This window comes from Macadamia integrifolia, chromosome 6 (assembly GCF_013358625.1).
Source record: "Macadamia integrifolia cultivar HAES 741 chromosome 6, SCU_Mint_v3, whole genome shotgun sequence".
Classification (NCBI taxonomy): domain Eukaryota; kingdom Viridiplantae; phylum Streptophyta; class Magnoliopsida; order Proteales; family Proteaceae; genus Macadamia; species Macadamia integrifolia.
This window is the reverse complement of record NC_056562.1, coordinates 23,199,836-23,215,365: the sequence shown is the minus strand read 5'-3', so window position 1 is coordinate 23,215,365 and position 15,530 is coordinate 23,199,836. Positions and strand designations below refer to the sequence as shown.

The 15,530-nt window shown below is 39.5% G+C and overlaps 2 protein-coding genes across 4 annotated transcripts; one reads left to right on the top strand and one right to left on the bottom strand.

The window, feature by feature from the left end:
• The first annotated feature begins 444 nt into the window (after window positions 1–444).
• LOC122082000 (protein CfxQ homolog) lies at window positions 445–4,939 on the top strand. Of its 3 annotated transcripts, XM_042649469.1 has the most exons (7): window positions 869–983; window positions 2,682–2,740; window positions 2,856–2,954; window positions 3,064–3,204; window positions 3,307–3,610; window positions 3,929–4,068; window positions 4,188–4,939. In XM_042649469.1, the coding sequence occupies exons 2-7, from the start codon at window positions 2,738–2,740 to the stop codon at window positions 4,722–4,724; spliced, it is 1,224 nt and encodes a 407-aa protein (XP_042505403.1). In that variant the 5' UTR covers window positions 869–983; window positions 2,682–2,737; the 3' UTR covers window positions 4,725–4,939. The 3 variants fall into 3 exon arrangements, with proteins under 3 accessions (XP_042505401.1, XP_042505403.1, XP_042505402.1); XM_042649467.1 differs by lacking the exon at window positions 2,682–2,740 and having other exon boundaries at window positions 445–983; XM_042649468.1 differs by lacking the exon at window positions 869–983 and having other exon boundaries at window positions 998–2,740.
• Window positions 4,940–5,103: 164 nt separating this feature from the next.
• LOC122082001 (pentatricopeptide repeat-containing protein PPR5 homolog, chloroplastic-like) lies at window positions 5,104–14,351 on the bottom strand. Its single transcript, XM_042649470.1, has 2 exons — window positions 13,988–14,351; window positions 5,104–6,815 (listed from the first exon to the last, which is right to left on the bottom strand). The coding sequence occupies exons 1-2, from the start codon at window positions 14,264–14,266 to the stop codon at window positions 5,817–5,819; spliced, it is 1,278 nt and encodes a 425-aa protein (XP_042505404.1). The 5' UTR covers window positions 14,267–14,351; the 3' UTR covers window positions 5,104–5,816.
• Between the last annotated feature and the right edge of the window lie 1,179 nt (window positions 14,352–15,530).

The following is a 15,530-nucleotide window of genomic DNA, read 5'->3' as shown; positions in this document are numbered from 1 at the left end:
TACGATACCCTCAATTTAGTGTTTATGCATAATACATGTTATCAATAGCTTTTTTTAACAAATTATTTATGCAAAAGTGTTTAAAATAATGTTTCCTATCCATTTATGTGTGTATCTTTAACGTATCTTAGTGTATCTCCGATACGATACGATACTGTCCGATACGTATCTTAATTTTGGCCGACCGATACGATGATCGATACCGATACTTTAATCCTTAAGAGATTGTCATCTATGTATATATATATATAAATAAGAGATTGTCTTTTAATGGTGGTGAAAGAATCTTAATCTATACCATGGTTTCAAGCATTGATATCGACTGAGATATTCTCGATACTTGATTAATCCTGATTACCCATAAAAAAATAATAGAATAAAAACAAAAATGACTGATATGCACCAATCTAGCTCGATATCGATATCAGTATCGGTATTACCTAAATGGCTAAATCTATGATCCATGCACACAGCACACCTGAACTGAACACTACCACTAACGCCTCCGGTGATTCGGTTTTTGAATCAAATGGGAACCGGGCGGTCTTTAATCTTGATTCTTGAGAGCCACTATAGTCTATATATAGGAGGCTTCTCTGGTCTCTCTTTCTGGTCATTACTCATTAGTCAATAACAGTCACGCGGGAACGTTAGAAGTCATGGCGACTATGCGAGGCGGAATTTGCAAAACAAGATTACATTCTCTGATCACAAACCACCCAGCCACGAAAAGAAAATTCTCTGAAAGAGGAGGAAACCCTTCTTTTGTCACTCTTTCTCCTTCTTTCTGTCCATCTCCCTCCTCTCTCTGTGTTGTCTGTCATTTCTCCAGAGGGGGATGGATGCTGCCGGAGTCTCATGATCCACGAGCAGGATTTCCGGAATCCCCAAATATTCATCAATTGGTGCTGTCGGGAGATCTTTTCGTTCTTCGGAAGAAGCTTCAGGAGAAACCATCTCTAATCCATGATCGAAATGCTATAGTAATCTCTCTCTCTCTCTCTCTCTCTCTCTCTCTGGAATGTACTATTCTTGCACGGGTCATTGCAGGGGAAGCGCTGAGATGGGTTTCTATTTGGCGCTTATCTGTCTCTTTTTCTCTTTCTTTCATGAATTGGGTGGTGGTACTTTTTCTTGCATTTGGATGCATTTGTGGATTTCATGAACTGGGTTTTGTCTGATGGTTGTTTTTTGTGTCATTCTTGTTTGATCTTTTGTTATAGAGCGGACACAAAGATCTGCTTCGTGTGTGTTTCGTATTTTTTGGGGTTGATTTCATCCATTTCTTTTAATCTTCTTGCGTTTCCTTCCCTGTTTCCCTTCTTAATTAAGAGTTCGCACCTTTTTATTGAATATGGGAGCAATAGCAACTTTCTTTCTATTGGGAATAATCCCATGTTGAAAAACTCTTAAGACCCAGTATGAATTCATACAGAGCCCTCCACTTTACAATTTAAGACTTTGGATTGGATACGAAGTTAATGATACATTCATGTAAGGTCACTCCAAAGATTGGAAAATAATGGCAATTCGTCCACCTAACAGCTTAAACTTTTGATTTGAACACTTCAACACTCTCTTTTCCTACTTAGAATCTAGGATTTCTATTGTCTGAGCCTCAAGTTTTGAATCATTATATGTCAACACTTGTCTGGCAACTCAGAGGCATGGTCTTATACTTTCTGTATTCCACTTTTGGGCTCTTATGTCTCTCTTTATTGGAATTTTGATCCATTAGTTCCCTCTTAACTGGGTTAATTAGTGCACTTTTAATAAGTACAGTGTGTCGTAAAAGAAGGGCAAACCATCCTTCTTCCCCGTTCTTTTTGGAGCATTAGTTGTTTGATTTACCTCTGAGTTCTCTGTACTCTCTGAACATTCTATCTGCGGAGCTTGGTTGATTCTTTCTTGCTCCTTCCCCCCATTTTTTTTTTTAAAAAGAGATCTTAGATGTTAATTTCTAAGCCATCAAAGTCAGTCTCATATTAATTATTTTTGGGTCTTATTTCTTGTAGTTTATGAATCCATATGTTTTTCTCTATTATAGCACCAAATAATGGAGATGTACTTCTTTCATACTGCTGAAACAACTAAAGAGATGATGAAGCAAAAACAATAGTCACACTCACAAGATAACATCTTTCTAATTGTCATTTCACTTGTCACACTCACAAGCTAACATCTTTCTAATTGTCATTTCACTTGTCCTTTTTTAAGCCTTTGGTTCACCATCTGGGAATTCATATTATTTCACCTGTCCTTAAGTTTGCTAGTTGGAAATTAGTATCTGCTAGTTTGGCATCTGAATCTCGACCATAATCACTAGTCAACCTGTCTCTCTGGTTCTTACCAAAAGAATAAAAAAACCTGTTTCTCAGGTTAATAGGACATTTCTCAGAGGATCTTTTTGGGGCCTTTACCATCTTTGCTGGGGGTTAAGTCCACCCTAAATAATCTTAACCATCAGATTCAGGGTTTGTTTCCTGTGCTCATACCCTTTTCTGGTAACTGTGATTCAGAGTAATTCAGGATTAAACTTAAATTGCCTTGTTTTTACTATTATATTATGAACACTCTTTAGCAAGTGTAGCCAGTGATTGTTTCTTTACAATTGTTTGCTTGAACTCTGATGGCATGCACACCACTTCATATTTCTGCTGGTTACAATAATGTCGAGATAGTTAAGCTTCTGCTTGATTGGCGAGGAACAGAAAAGGTTGAGTTGGAGGCCAAAAATATGGTGGGTAAATTCATGCAGATTCTATACTGATACTAAACCATCAGCAGAAATCAACTGGATTACCTCTTGACTGACACTGTAAACCTCATGTTTGATTTTCTGGTGTGTTCTGCAGTATAGACAAACCCCATTGCATACGGCTGCAAAGAATGGTCGTATTGATGCAGCAAAAGTGCTTCTTGATCATGGTGCTATTGTAGAGGCTAAAGATGATGTATTTTTTTTAATAATTTTTTTACTGCTTCATGTTATTCTGCTTCAGTCGAAGTTGTGGGATATATGCATTCTGAAAGTTCTCTGTTGTTTCTTCCCTACTCATGCAGAATGGAATGACTCCCTTGCACGTTGCAGTATGTTACGCATACCGTGCTGCTTTTTCCCCAAATGTCGAGTACAATGGTGATCATTTCCTAACTGTGAAGACATTGCTCGAGTACAATGCTGATTGCAGTGCCAAGGACAATGTGTGCACAATTACCCTTACATCTCCTAGTTGAAGGATTACTGACCAGTTATATTCAAATAGATCGTCTCAAGTAAGATCTTGTGAAACCTGTTGTCTACAGGAGGGCTTTACTCCACTGAATCATCTATCACTAGGTCCACAAGGTGAAAAGATGCGGGAGCTTTTCCATTTGCATATTAAACAGAAGAGGAGAAGCGAAGCCATTGGACCCCGCGGTGACATGAAAGAGAATATGGATAAAATTGAAGAGACATTAGCAAATCTTGTGGGGTTGCATGAGCTCAAGCTACAACTACGAAAATGGGCTAAGGGAATGCTCTTAGATGAGAAGCGGAGAGCCCTTGGGCTAAAAGTTGCTGCACGGAAGCCTCCTCATATGGCATTCCTTGGAAATCCTGGAACAGGTAATTGATGAGTACACCATGTTCGTGACTTTAGATCAATATTGCTCAAACTACAACCTCGGGAAGTTGAGAGGCTTCAGACTATTAGAAAAGCATTGTCTTTGTTCTGAAAACCTTGGAGTTTAATTAACTTAATTCCACTGGCAAAAGTCATCTCAAATGAATGAATAAATTAACTGTGGAGTTTCACAGTTGACTTGACTGTTATCTTTATTTCTTCTTAATTTTTAATCAAAATATAAAAATAGAATTCTATTACTTAAATCTTAGTTGGATTTATTATCTGCTTATTGCAACTGGAGAACTTATGTTGATCAGGTAAAACAATGGTTGCTCGAATTCTTGGAAGACTACTCTATATGGTGGGAATTTTACCTACTGACATAGTAACTGAAGTGCAGAGGAGTGATTTGATTGGAGAATATATTGGGTATACAGGACCCAAGACTAGAAGAAAGGTACATTGTACTGCTCTATCGTGCTGCTGCTTTGCTCTTGAAACCCTGTATTCTATTCCACTTGCAATATATTAAAGTTTGATACAGTGAAAAATTAAGTGATGAAGAATCATGTGCAGATCAAGGAAGCAGAGGGAGGAATTCTCTTTGTGGATGAAGCCTATCGTCTGATACCCAGTCTGAATTCTGATGATAAGGACTATGGGTTGGAGGCCTTAGAGGAGATCATGTCTGTCATGGACAGTGGAAAAGTCGTCGTCATATTTGCTGGCTACAGTGAACCAATGAATCGGGTAATCTCCTCAAATGAAGGTTTCCGCAGAAGAGTGACCAAATTCTTTTTCTTTAGTGACTTCAGTTCTAAAGAACTAGCTCAGATGCTCCTTCTAAATCTGAAAAATCAAGAAGAATGCAGTTCACTGTATGGGTTCAAGTTGCACCCATCATGTACTGTGGATGCCATCACATATCTGATAGAGAAAGGAACGACAGAGAAGCAGCGCAAGGAAATGAATGGAGGCCTAATAGATTCATTGCTTGTCAACGCTAGAGAGAACCTGGACCTTAGGCTTGATTCTGATTCTGAAGATGCAGATAAGCTAATTACAATCACCCTTAAAGATCTAGAAGCAGGCCTTCGGTCGCTATCCCAATGAGCGGGGTTGAGTCTAAAATCAAATATGCATTTGCCCATTGTTGCCATTGTGTTTCTGTTCTGCTTTTGATATTCATTGGATTCAAGTCTAGAAGGGAAGGGATTGAGTCTGGTTAAATGTTTCTTGATTTTGAACAGATTACTCCCAATTTAGGCCATTGCCTATGTATAAAATTCGGTATATGAATAATATGCAAAATCATTACATCTGCTACACATTTCTTTTCTTTGCATATTCTCTTACTCTGTTTCTGTTTATTCATTAGGGGGATATTCAACCGTTAACATGTTGGTAAACCAATTTTTGTATGTGATGCCACCTTCCAACTAGGAGCCTTGGTCGTTTATTCTGTTTTGATTAGGCAATCATTCCAGAGTTAGACTAGAAATGCAATTTATTAATCAAATTTCATCTTTGGATATTTCTAACATAATGAGGCTTTTAGGGCATCTCGGTCAAGATCATTTTTCCCCTCACCTTCCTTCCACTTTTCTTTCATTCTCCTAGAATGGAGCAGCTTTTCGCGCACTGGAGAATCTAACACTGCCAGTTAATGAAGTTTCATTCTTCCACTTAGAAGCAACTGGACCAATCTCTGTGATTTCAGCATGCATTCTGTTCAAATTTTGAAGCAGAGCCTCAAAATCTTCCCCCCCTTGTGGACTTGAGAATAATAAGATATTGTACAAAAATTCATTGACCTCAAGATGCAAACTGAAATAAACCACATTCCCATCAGGAATGCCATAATCTTCTCCAGTGACTGCAAATGTGATCCTTTGTCCCTTGCCCCTTTCACTCATGACATTTGGTACCTATCAAAATCAAATGACCATAGCCAACCCAGAGGGTGGAACTTTGTCGAGGGAATTCCTCACAATCACCATTCTTCATAATTTGCTAGCTAAGTGCAGCAGTTGAACCAATTCCAGTGCATCAAATGCAATGCACAAATGTACCTCAAATAAACTGACCCACAGAGATAGGATACAGACAACATATAACCTGTGTGTCTGCTACTGACAAAACTGCAGACTACAGATATAGCACATGAAGGGGAAACATGATGCATTGCAGAATGCCACTCAAGCACTAAGAAAATCCAGCCAACTTCCTATCCTTGATCACCAGATCTAATTTCTCAGATAGCCCAGCTCTTCGATAACCGGCAACTAATAAATCAAAAGTGGATTTTGTGAGCACGTGAGATCCCCGTATTCGTTCCAGAAACATTTCCAACCTCTCATAGGCGGCCCTCCGGAAGTATGAGCATATAATCTTCTCAACGTCATCGGGGCAGGTGAATGACATCCCTAGCTTCAGCATTCTCCCAACACAATACTCCAAATCATCCAATCTGTCTGCTGTGGCATACATCCTTATAATCCCACAGTGCACCTGTGGCAGAACTCCTGGGTCTGGATTGGACATTTTTAGAACTCCTAGTAGTTCCTCCATCTCTTCCACTTTCCCTTGTTCCAAATACAAAGCAAGGAGCTTCTCTACCATCTTACCATTCAGTCCCCATCCTCCATCCAATATGAACTTCAAAAACACTTTAATGTTACTGAGTTTCTTGCGTTCGCATAATCCATCAAGCATAGCTTCCAGTATGGCTACTGTAGGCGTGATTCCTGACATCATCATTTCTTCGTAAAACCTATCAGCAGGATCGAAGTGTTTTGATTTGACCAAGCCTATGATGACAGATTCATAAGTTTGAATATCTGAACAAAACCCAGCAGCCTTTCTAGCTGAGAACCAGGCTTGCATGGCCTTAGCATCACCCAATTTTGAGTAGAAAGATATGAAGGCATTATAAGTGCCACAACTGGGTTTGTGTTCCTCAGATCTTTCCATGATCTCGAACAAGCTGAGGGCTGTCATTACATTACCTGAAGACAAGCAAGTAGAGATCAGAGAGTTGAGAACTGTGGAAGTAGGTCTGATTCCGTGAGCCTCCATGGAAGTAAAGACCCGCATTGCAAATGGGACATTCTGAGCTTTCTCGCAGAGAGAAATAAGCTCAGAATAACAACAATGATCTCTGTCATTCTTTTCCAGCATTTTCTCTAACCTCCATTCCAAGACCTGGTTAGTTAACAGTTAAATTGGACCAGAAGTTTAGCAATGGAATTCAAGATATAATCCCACAAATTATGTTGCCTCCTCTTAAGACAGTTTCAATTATTAAATGAGATAGAGTAAGAGCTTCAGTGTTAAGATGGGAAAAAACTATGCTTAAAAAAACTCCTGCCAAAAATTTACTGTCACATGTGAGAAGATATTTTGGAAAAAAAGAGAGTCAAATTAAAACAACAGAAAACTGAATTGCTGATATAATGGATATAAAGGAAATGTGGGTATTTTTATGAACTTGCATATAATGTAAATTATGCAAATTCCCAATAAGAATTAAGAACAAAAGCATTTACATGATCCCCAGGAGATCAAGTGGAAATTTCCTTGTGTGGACAATGTAACAGCTTCTCAAATCAACACTAGAAAATCACTATGTTCTCCATAAACATGCCTACTGTCATCAGAGTAGCTCTACACAATCACCGTGCATCCCAAAGGTACTCAGAACTCCATAACTGCCAACTCAGCTCACTGCTCGGAAAGCGCCAAGCAAGGAAAGCACTCAGCTAAAAGCATGACAGCAATCCCAGCCCACAATAGCAAGAAAAGCAGTCCGAATGCTAGCATGAAAAGCAGTCACTACTGCTGCGTCAAGCTAGGCCTGAAACCTCCAAAAGAGAAAAGGAAAGTGCTGTTAACAGCAAGAAGAGCAGCCTATACGGCAAGCAGTACCATAAGTGGTACCACAAGCTGTACATACCAGACCAACCGTCCTACTATCCAGTCTATCTGAGTGAGTGTGATGACCAACAATATACCACCACAAGTATCCTCTGTGTGAATGTGTTGGCCAACTCACCATGTTGATAACAATGACAACACCGATGGCCTATGCTCAACATGGCCCCTTTTGTTAAGCTTAGTTGGACTGGTTCACATTCAGGGTGACTATCACTTACTTAGTCTTCTTTTTCTTCTAGAAAAAATAGGGAGTGAAAAGGGAGAAACGTTCTACTCCCAAACTCTGCTCTCCAGTAAGGGACCTTTAGGCAGCATCTGCGTTGCGGCTTATTATCACAAAAGGCTCAAGAAAGAACAAGTTGCAGTCACTGACATCTCTTTTTTTGGTATTTTCTTCTTCCCTTTCCTCTCAAGCTTGATTTTTCCCCTTTTTCCACCATTATGTGTCTTGTTTCTTCTTTGTCTTTTTGGTTAGCATATTGGATCTTATACTTCTTCCTCACTCTCCTTGAAATGCCTCTTGAACCCCTTCTCCAATGGTAAAAATAATCCTATCCTCTTTCTTTCTCTTTTCTCTTTCTTACTAAATTAATCAATCTCAAAGTCAAACTATTGTTGATTGTAGAATGTTGATATATCTACAATGATGTAGGAACGCAACCCTAAAACGATGCAGAGGATAATGGAAAAACAAGAACAAGCAATGCATATAGATTTATGAGGTTTGGCAAGATTGCCTACGTCCCCAGTGAGATGAGATTCTGCTTCACTATCAATGGAGAATAGGGCTACAGCGTTCGTTCCTCACCCTCTCAGTATTGCTTTTATTACAGAGAAAGAAACCCTCGCTACAAATATATAGCGAAAAAACCCTAATCCGAAAAGTACACAATTGCCCTCAAATAAAAAATTCGAGCGGGGGTTTGTGCCCCCTACACCCCTGCTATACGGAGGGGCCTCCCGCCCCCCTTGCAACCCCCATGGCCCGCTAATTGGCTAGCTGGACCGCCGTCCTGCCTGTCGAGATCCTGCACCAGTACTCCCTGGATTAAATTCTGACGGAATACAAGACATCGTACACCAACAATCTCTACCTTGGCTTGAATTTTGTCGAGCCTCTTGTAAAGATAACATGTAGACGTCTTCATCCCCGTACCTCATAAGAGGTACAAACCCGCACCTATTTGGTGCATCCCTCATCTTCAACTGTGAGTAATATTAACCAAGTCCAAACAAGACTCGAACTTCTCTGTAGTAACTGGCTTGGTAAACATATCTGCAGAATTGAGATCTGTATGAATTTTTCTCAAGTGAATACTGCCTTCTGACATAAGCTCCTGATCTTGTGAAATCTGACATCAATATGCTTTGTCTTTGCATAAAACACCTGATTCTTTGCAAGATGTATGACACTCCGACTGTCACAATGTAACACTGTACCTCCTTGCTCCAACCCCAACTCACGAACCAATCCAGCCAACTAAACTCCTTCCTTGGCAACTTCAACTGCCGCCATGTACTCTGCCTCTGTAGTGGACAATCAATTGTAGACTGAAGCATCGCCCTCCATGATATAGGTCCACCAACCAATGTAAATACATACCCTATAGTAGACCTCCTCTTGTCTAAGTCACCAGCATAGTCGGAATCAACATAACCTGCCAATTCTATAGAACTTCCCTTGCCACTCAACATAACACCTATATCTTTAGTCTTGCTCAAATATCTGAAGATCCACTTGATTGCATTCCAATGCTCCTTCCCTGGATTACTCATGTATCTGCTAACAACACTGACTGCATGAGACAAATCCAGCCTGCTACAAACCATAGCATACATGAGACTCCCAACTGCGCTAGCATAGGGGACCTGAGACATATGCTCTAACTCCTCATGTGGTGTAGGGCATTCCCTTTCAGATAACTTGAAGTGGCTAGCTAACGGAGTGCTAACTGGCTTATCCTTTTCCATATTGAAACGCTCTAGCACCTTTTCAATATACCTCTTCTGAGTTACCCAAAGTTTACCTGCATTTCTATCTCTAAGGATTTCCATGCCAAGGATCTTCTTAACAGCATCAAGATCCTTCATCTCAAATTCAGCACTCAATAAAGACTTCAAAGAGACTATATCATGTTTGTTCTTTGCAGCAATGAGCATGTCATCAACATAAAGCATCAACAAAATAATGGAATTATCACTTGACACTTTATAATAAACACAACTATCATACTCACTTCTTGTGTAGCCAATCTTCATCATGTGGGAATCAAAGCGCTTGTACCACTACCTAGGAGATTGCTTAAGACCATAAAGCGACCTCTTAAGCAGACAAACATGATCTTCTTTTCCCTGCACCTTGAAACCTTCAGGTTGCTCCATGTAAATCTGTTCCTCCAAGTCACCATGAAAAAATGCAGTATTCACATCAAGCTGTTCAAGCTCCAAATCATACATGGCCACCAAAGCAAGTAGAACCCTGATTGAAGTGTGTTTCACCACTGGAGAGAATATTTCATTGTAGTCTATCTCCTCCTTCTGTGCATAGCCTTGGCTACAAGTCTGGCCTTATACCTTTCACGCTCTTTCTCAGATGTTGCCTCTTTCTTACGAAATACCCATTTACACTCAATGATTTTTCTTCCTTTGGGTTTTTCCACAATCTCCCAAGTCTTGTTCTTCTGCAGAGACTCCATTTCCTCCATCATAGCTGCCATCCATTTATCATATTGTGCATCACTCAAAACATCATGGTAGGAAGATGAATCACTTGTACCTATAGTGAAGGCATAGGCAACCATGTCCTCAAACCCATTTCTCACAGGTGCTTTGTGAGTACGCTTCCCTTTACCCTTTGCTACAGTATAGGGAACTTCTACTGCTTCCTATTGTTCTGGTAAGTCACTGGATGACTCATTTGCTCTTGTTGTTTCTGACTCACCTAACTCCACCTGCACAGTAGAACCTTCTTTATTTTCACCAACTGTTTGTGAATTACATTTTGATTTCACCATATGAGACTCATCAAACACAACGTCCCTGCTAACTACAACTTTCTGTGAACCTGGATCCCACAACTCGAATCCCTTTACGCCTTTCTTAAAACTAAGAAAGATGCACAACTTAGACTTTGAGTCTAACTTGGAACGCTGCTTACTCTCAACATGTGCATAGGTTGGACAACCAAATATTTTTAGAATAGAATAATCTACTGGTTTTTTTGTCCATACCTCTTCGGGAATTTTACAATCAATCGCCTTTGATGGAGACCTGTTGATGAGGAAACATGCCATATTCACTGCTTCTGCCCAAAATCTCTTACTCAACCCTGCATTCAGCCTCATACTCTGAGCTCTTTCTAAAAGTGTTCTGTTCATCCTTTCAACTGCACCATTTTACTGTGGTGTCTTTGGAACCGTAAAGTTACGTGCAATCCCTTCAGCTTTACACAATTCTAGAAACGGTTTGTACGTGTACTCCCCTCCATTATCTGTTCTCAAGTACTTAATTTTCTTTCTTGTCTTCCTTTCTACCTCAGCCTTCCATTCCTTAAATTTAGTGAACACCTCACTTTTATGCTTCATGAAGTATATCCAGACTTTCCTTGAGGTCACGAAGTATTCTGCCCCACCTTTAGATTTTGTTGTTGAAAGACCCCATACATCACCGTGTACATAATCAAACACCCCTTTACTCTTATGTTTTGCAGTTTTGAAACTAACCTTGCACTGTTTTCCGAACACACAATACTTGCAGAAGTTCAGTTTACAAGTTTTCACTCCCTTCAACAGTTTTCTTTTATGAAGCTTCATCAATCCTCTTTCTCCCATATGCCCTAACCGCATATGCCACAGATAGGTATCATCTGTATCAGATCCTACACCTATAGTCACAGATGCTCCACTTGTAACTGTGCTCCCTATGAGTCGTATAGGTTTCCAGTTAGCTGTCCCTTCATGACAACCATGACACCCTTAATAACTTTGAGAACTCCACCTTCTGCTATGTACTTGCAGCCATTTAAGTCAAGTGCCCCCAAAGATACTAAGTTTTTTCTTAATTCTGGTACATTTTTCACATCTGCTAAAGTTCTTATTATCCCATCAAAAATCTTGATTTTGATAGTGCCTATTCCAATGGTCTTGCATACAGCATCATTCCCTATTAGGACAGACCCACCATTATATGGTTAATATGTATCATACCAATCCTTATGTGGACACATGTGATATAAACATCCAGAATCTAAAATCCAAGAACCAAAAGGTTGATTCTTACCTGATGATATAGAGAGTACATCTCCATCATCTCCATCCGAACTATCAGCCACGCTAGCTTCCTCAGATGCCTTATCTACCCCTTTCTTCTTCAGGTCCGCCTTCCTCTTCAAGCACTCTCTCTTCAGATGACCTTTCTTCTTACAATAGTAACAACAGACCTTTGTCTTTGCCCCTTTTGATTTCGATCGACTCTTCCCAGATCCCTTCTGATTTGATCTCCCTCTTTTCTGCTCCTTGTCACCTTCGAAAAGACCTTCTCCTTGAGATTTTGTACTACTGGTCTTCTTCCTTGTATCATTGGACATAAGGGCAGCCGCGACTTCATCCATCTCAAGGGCCTCCTTCCTGTACAAGAGAGTCGTTACCAGGTGATCATATGATTCTGGGAGCGACGACAACAACAATAACGCCTTGTCTTCATCCTCGATCTTAACCTCTAGGTTTGTAAGTTTACTTACGATCTGATTGAATATGTTAAGATACTCTAATAGATCGGTACCTTCCTCCATTTGTAGAGAATACAATTGCTTCTTCACGAACAACTTATTTGTTAAAAACTTTGTCATGTAGATGCTTTCAAGTTTTTCCCATAACTACGGTGCAGATTCGATACCCACAACATATTGTAGGGTATCATTAGAAAGATTCAATCGAATAGCACTTACCTCCTTTTCCTCCATCTCTTCCCAATCTTCGTCAGTAATTTTTGCAGGTTTCTTCGACTTCCCCAATAATGTTTTCGCCAAACCCTGTTGTATCTGAAGATCCTTCATCCTTTAATGCCAAAGGGTGAAATTGTTCTTCCCATTGAACCGCTCGATATCATATTTGACATTCGATCCCTTCCCTACCATCGTGATAGTAACCCTAGAAAACGAAAACCTAGAGCTCTGAAACCAATTTGTAGAAACGTAACCCTAAAATGATACAGAGGATAATGGAAAAACAAGAACAAGCAATGCACACAAATTTACAAGGTTCGGCAAGATTGCCTACGTCCCCGGTGAGATGAGATCCTGCTTCACTATCAATGGAGAATAGGTTACAGTGCTCGTCCCTCACACATCTCAGTATTGCTTTTATTACAGAGAAAGAAACCATTGCTACAAATATATAGCGAAAAAACCCTAATCCGAAAAGTACACAATTGCCCTCAAATAAAAAATTCGAGTGGAGGGGCGCATGCAGGAGGGCCTCCTGCCCCCCCTTGCAACCCCCACAGCCTGCTAACCAGCTAGCGGGACCGCCATCCTGTCTGTCGAGGTACTGCACCAGTATTCCCTGGATTAAACTCTGACGGAATACAAGACATCGTACACCAACACAATGATTCAATTTATATTTTTCTAAAACAAAATTAATAAAATAAAAAGATAACTGATATGGTACAATATGAAGCTGGCATTGGTGGTGTGTTGGTTCTTCCCCAGTTCAGAGGTGATGCTTTCATTTACAATAAATTTGTGAGGGAGAAACTCCAACGGTTCAGTGTCCCGACCAACCCTCAAGGACAAAGACAAGAACAAGTTCATCGACTTCAGCTCTGAAGGTTCCGTAATAGTGTTTGTGTTATCAACTGCTCTATTGTATTGTAGATTTTATGAATCCAGGTGATCCAGGCTTTCAGCTGTATGATTTGTGTTTGTATTATTATCTGCAACTGTAATAGTAGATGTTTCCCATGAGATGTTCGATAAAATGCTTAAGTCATTCTAAAACAAAAAATGCATTTTAACCAATCATGTATCCTAAAAAAAAAACTCTCATCTTCAGTCCTGACTCTGAGAATGGGACTGCAGACCAAATCTCCCATATGGGAAATAAACTTTGCTGGCAATACAACAAACTAATAAATGAATCAAAATATCGTGCCAAAGAAATCCAAATTTTAAGAAGAAATTGAATTACTGCTTCTGAGTTTATAAATGACAAATTGGTGTCCAGATAACCAACGATCATGAAGGGCTCTGACTAAGCTAAAAGGAAAAAAGGAAAAGAAAAAGGTGGAACAGTCCATGATTTCCAAGAAGACTCACGATTATGATACACCCAGGAAATATAAAATCACAAGGACAAGAAATTGTCTTCTTTTTTTTTTTTCATGGAAGAGAGAAATTCATAACCCAAAGAGAGATGGTGAGTGCAACACTAGAACATTACCAGCTGGGCTTTCTGAGGAGAAGACGACCTGAGGGCAGTGATAAGGGGTCTCCAAAAGAAGGGATCGTTAGGGAGAGTCAAATCCTCTTCGAGGTCCAGAGCTATTTTGAATCTGGAGATCGGTTCTTGAAGCAATCTGAGGAGCAACGGATCGGACTTGGATGATTTATTACATACCAAAATCTGAGAAGTGGTGGGAAGCAGCAGCATCCCAAATCCAAATAGACGCCTGAAGCCCCTTTTCATAATGGATATGAAAACCCCATTCCCCAAAACCATTTCTTCTTCTTCTTCTTCTTATTGCTTCCAGCACCGTGGACAAGCTCTTAAATCCTTTAAATCCTCTCACTCTGGCTCTTCTCCTTAAGCTGTGTTTGGTAGTCAAGTGAAGGAAAGGAAAAAAAAATCTAGAAAAGACGAGGAAAAAAAAAAATCTAGGAAAAGAGAAGAAATAAAAAATCAAAAAAAGAGAAGTAAAAAATAAATAAATAAAATAGCAAGAAAATAAAATAAAAATATGTATGTTAGCCAACATTAGAAGAAAAAAAAGTTTTTATATTTTTTACGTTTTCTAGTGTTCCTGGTAAGATTTTTTTTGACAAAAAAAAAAATCTTCATCTTTCTCAAGGTGAATTTTAAAATTCGAAAAGGAATTTTCTTTTGGTTCAGACATGCCAAGCACTACGAGAATTTCTTAAACAAAAAAAATAACATAATTTTTACACTTTTTCTTTTCTATTCTTTTCTTCTATTGGCTATCAAACACAATCTTAGCCAATCGCCTAGGTCTTGTCGATTGCTACTTGGGCGAGCGATACATGGTGAAGCAATGATCCAATGATTTTTGATGTCTCATTCTCCGAGCCTTTGGTATTGCCTCATTTTCAATGTCTTTCTCAAACCGTTGGTTCATCGCTTCACCATGTGTCGCTTGTCCAAGTAACTATAATGATGTGTTTGGTTGGGTAAATTTGTAAGAAAACATTATTTATAATTACAATTCTTAATTTTTTGATTTTCTCCACTCCACTAGGATAACCCTCATAAGGGTGGTACATGTTTCCAATGAATCTCCAAATTACACGGAAGGACTTTCAAATCTGAATTTATGTCAATACCAATATTCAGATCTGAGAGACATTCGAATACCCTAATGTAAAAGGAAAAAGTCGAAGACATTCTTTGAGAAGGGACCCAATCCACGATTTTCTGCTGCTCCTCTCAATATCGCTAGAGAGAACCCAGCAACGAAGGAAACTCACAAGCGACTCTACACGCCCATCGAACTAGTATTATACGGCCGACGATTCTGCTCTCTCTCTCTCTCTCTCTCTCTCTCTACCGCTTTCTCCTTCGTTTTGATGGATCTGCTTCTTTTGCTAGGGTTTAATAGGGAATGAAAACGTCAATGAGTTATCTTACTTGGCGTCTGAAACTGATCCCTGTTTAAATTATTCTTTTGAGTTTTTTTAATTCTGGTTCAGAAATCTAAGCAGAAGAAGACGCTTTTATTGGAGTGAAAAAAGATGAATCCATTCCAGAC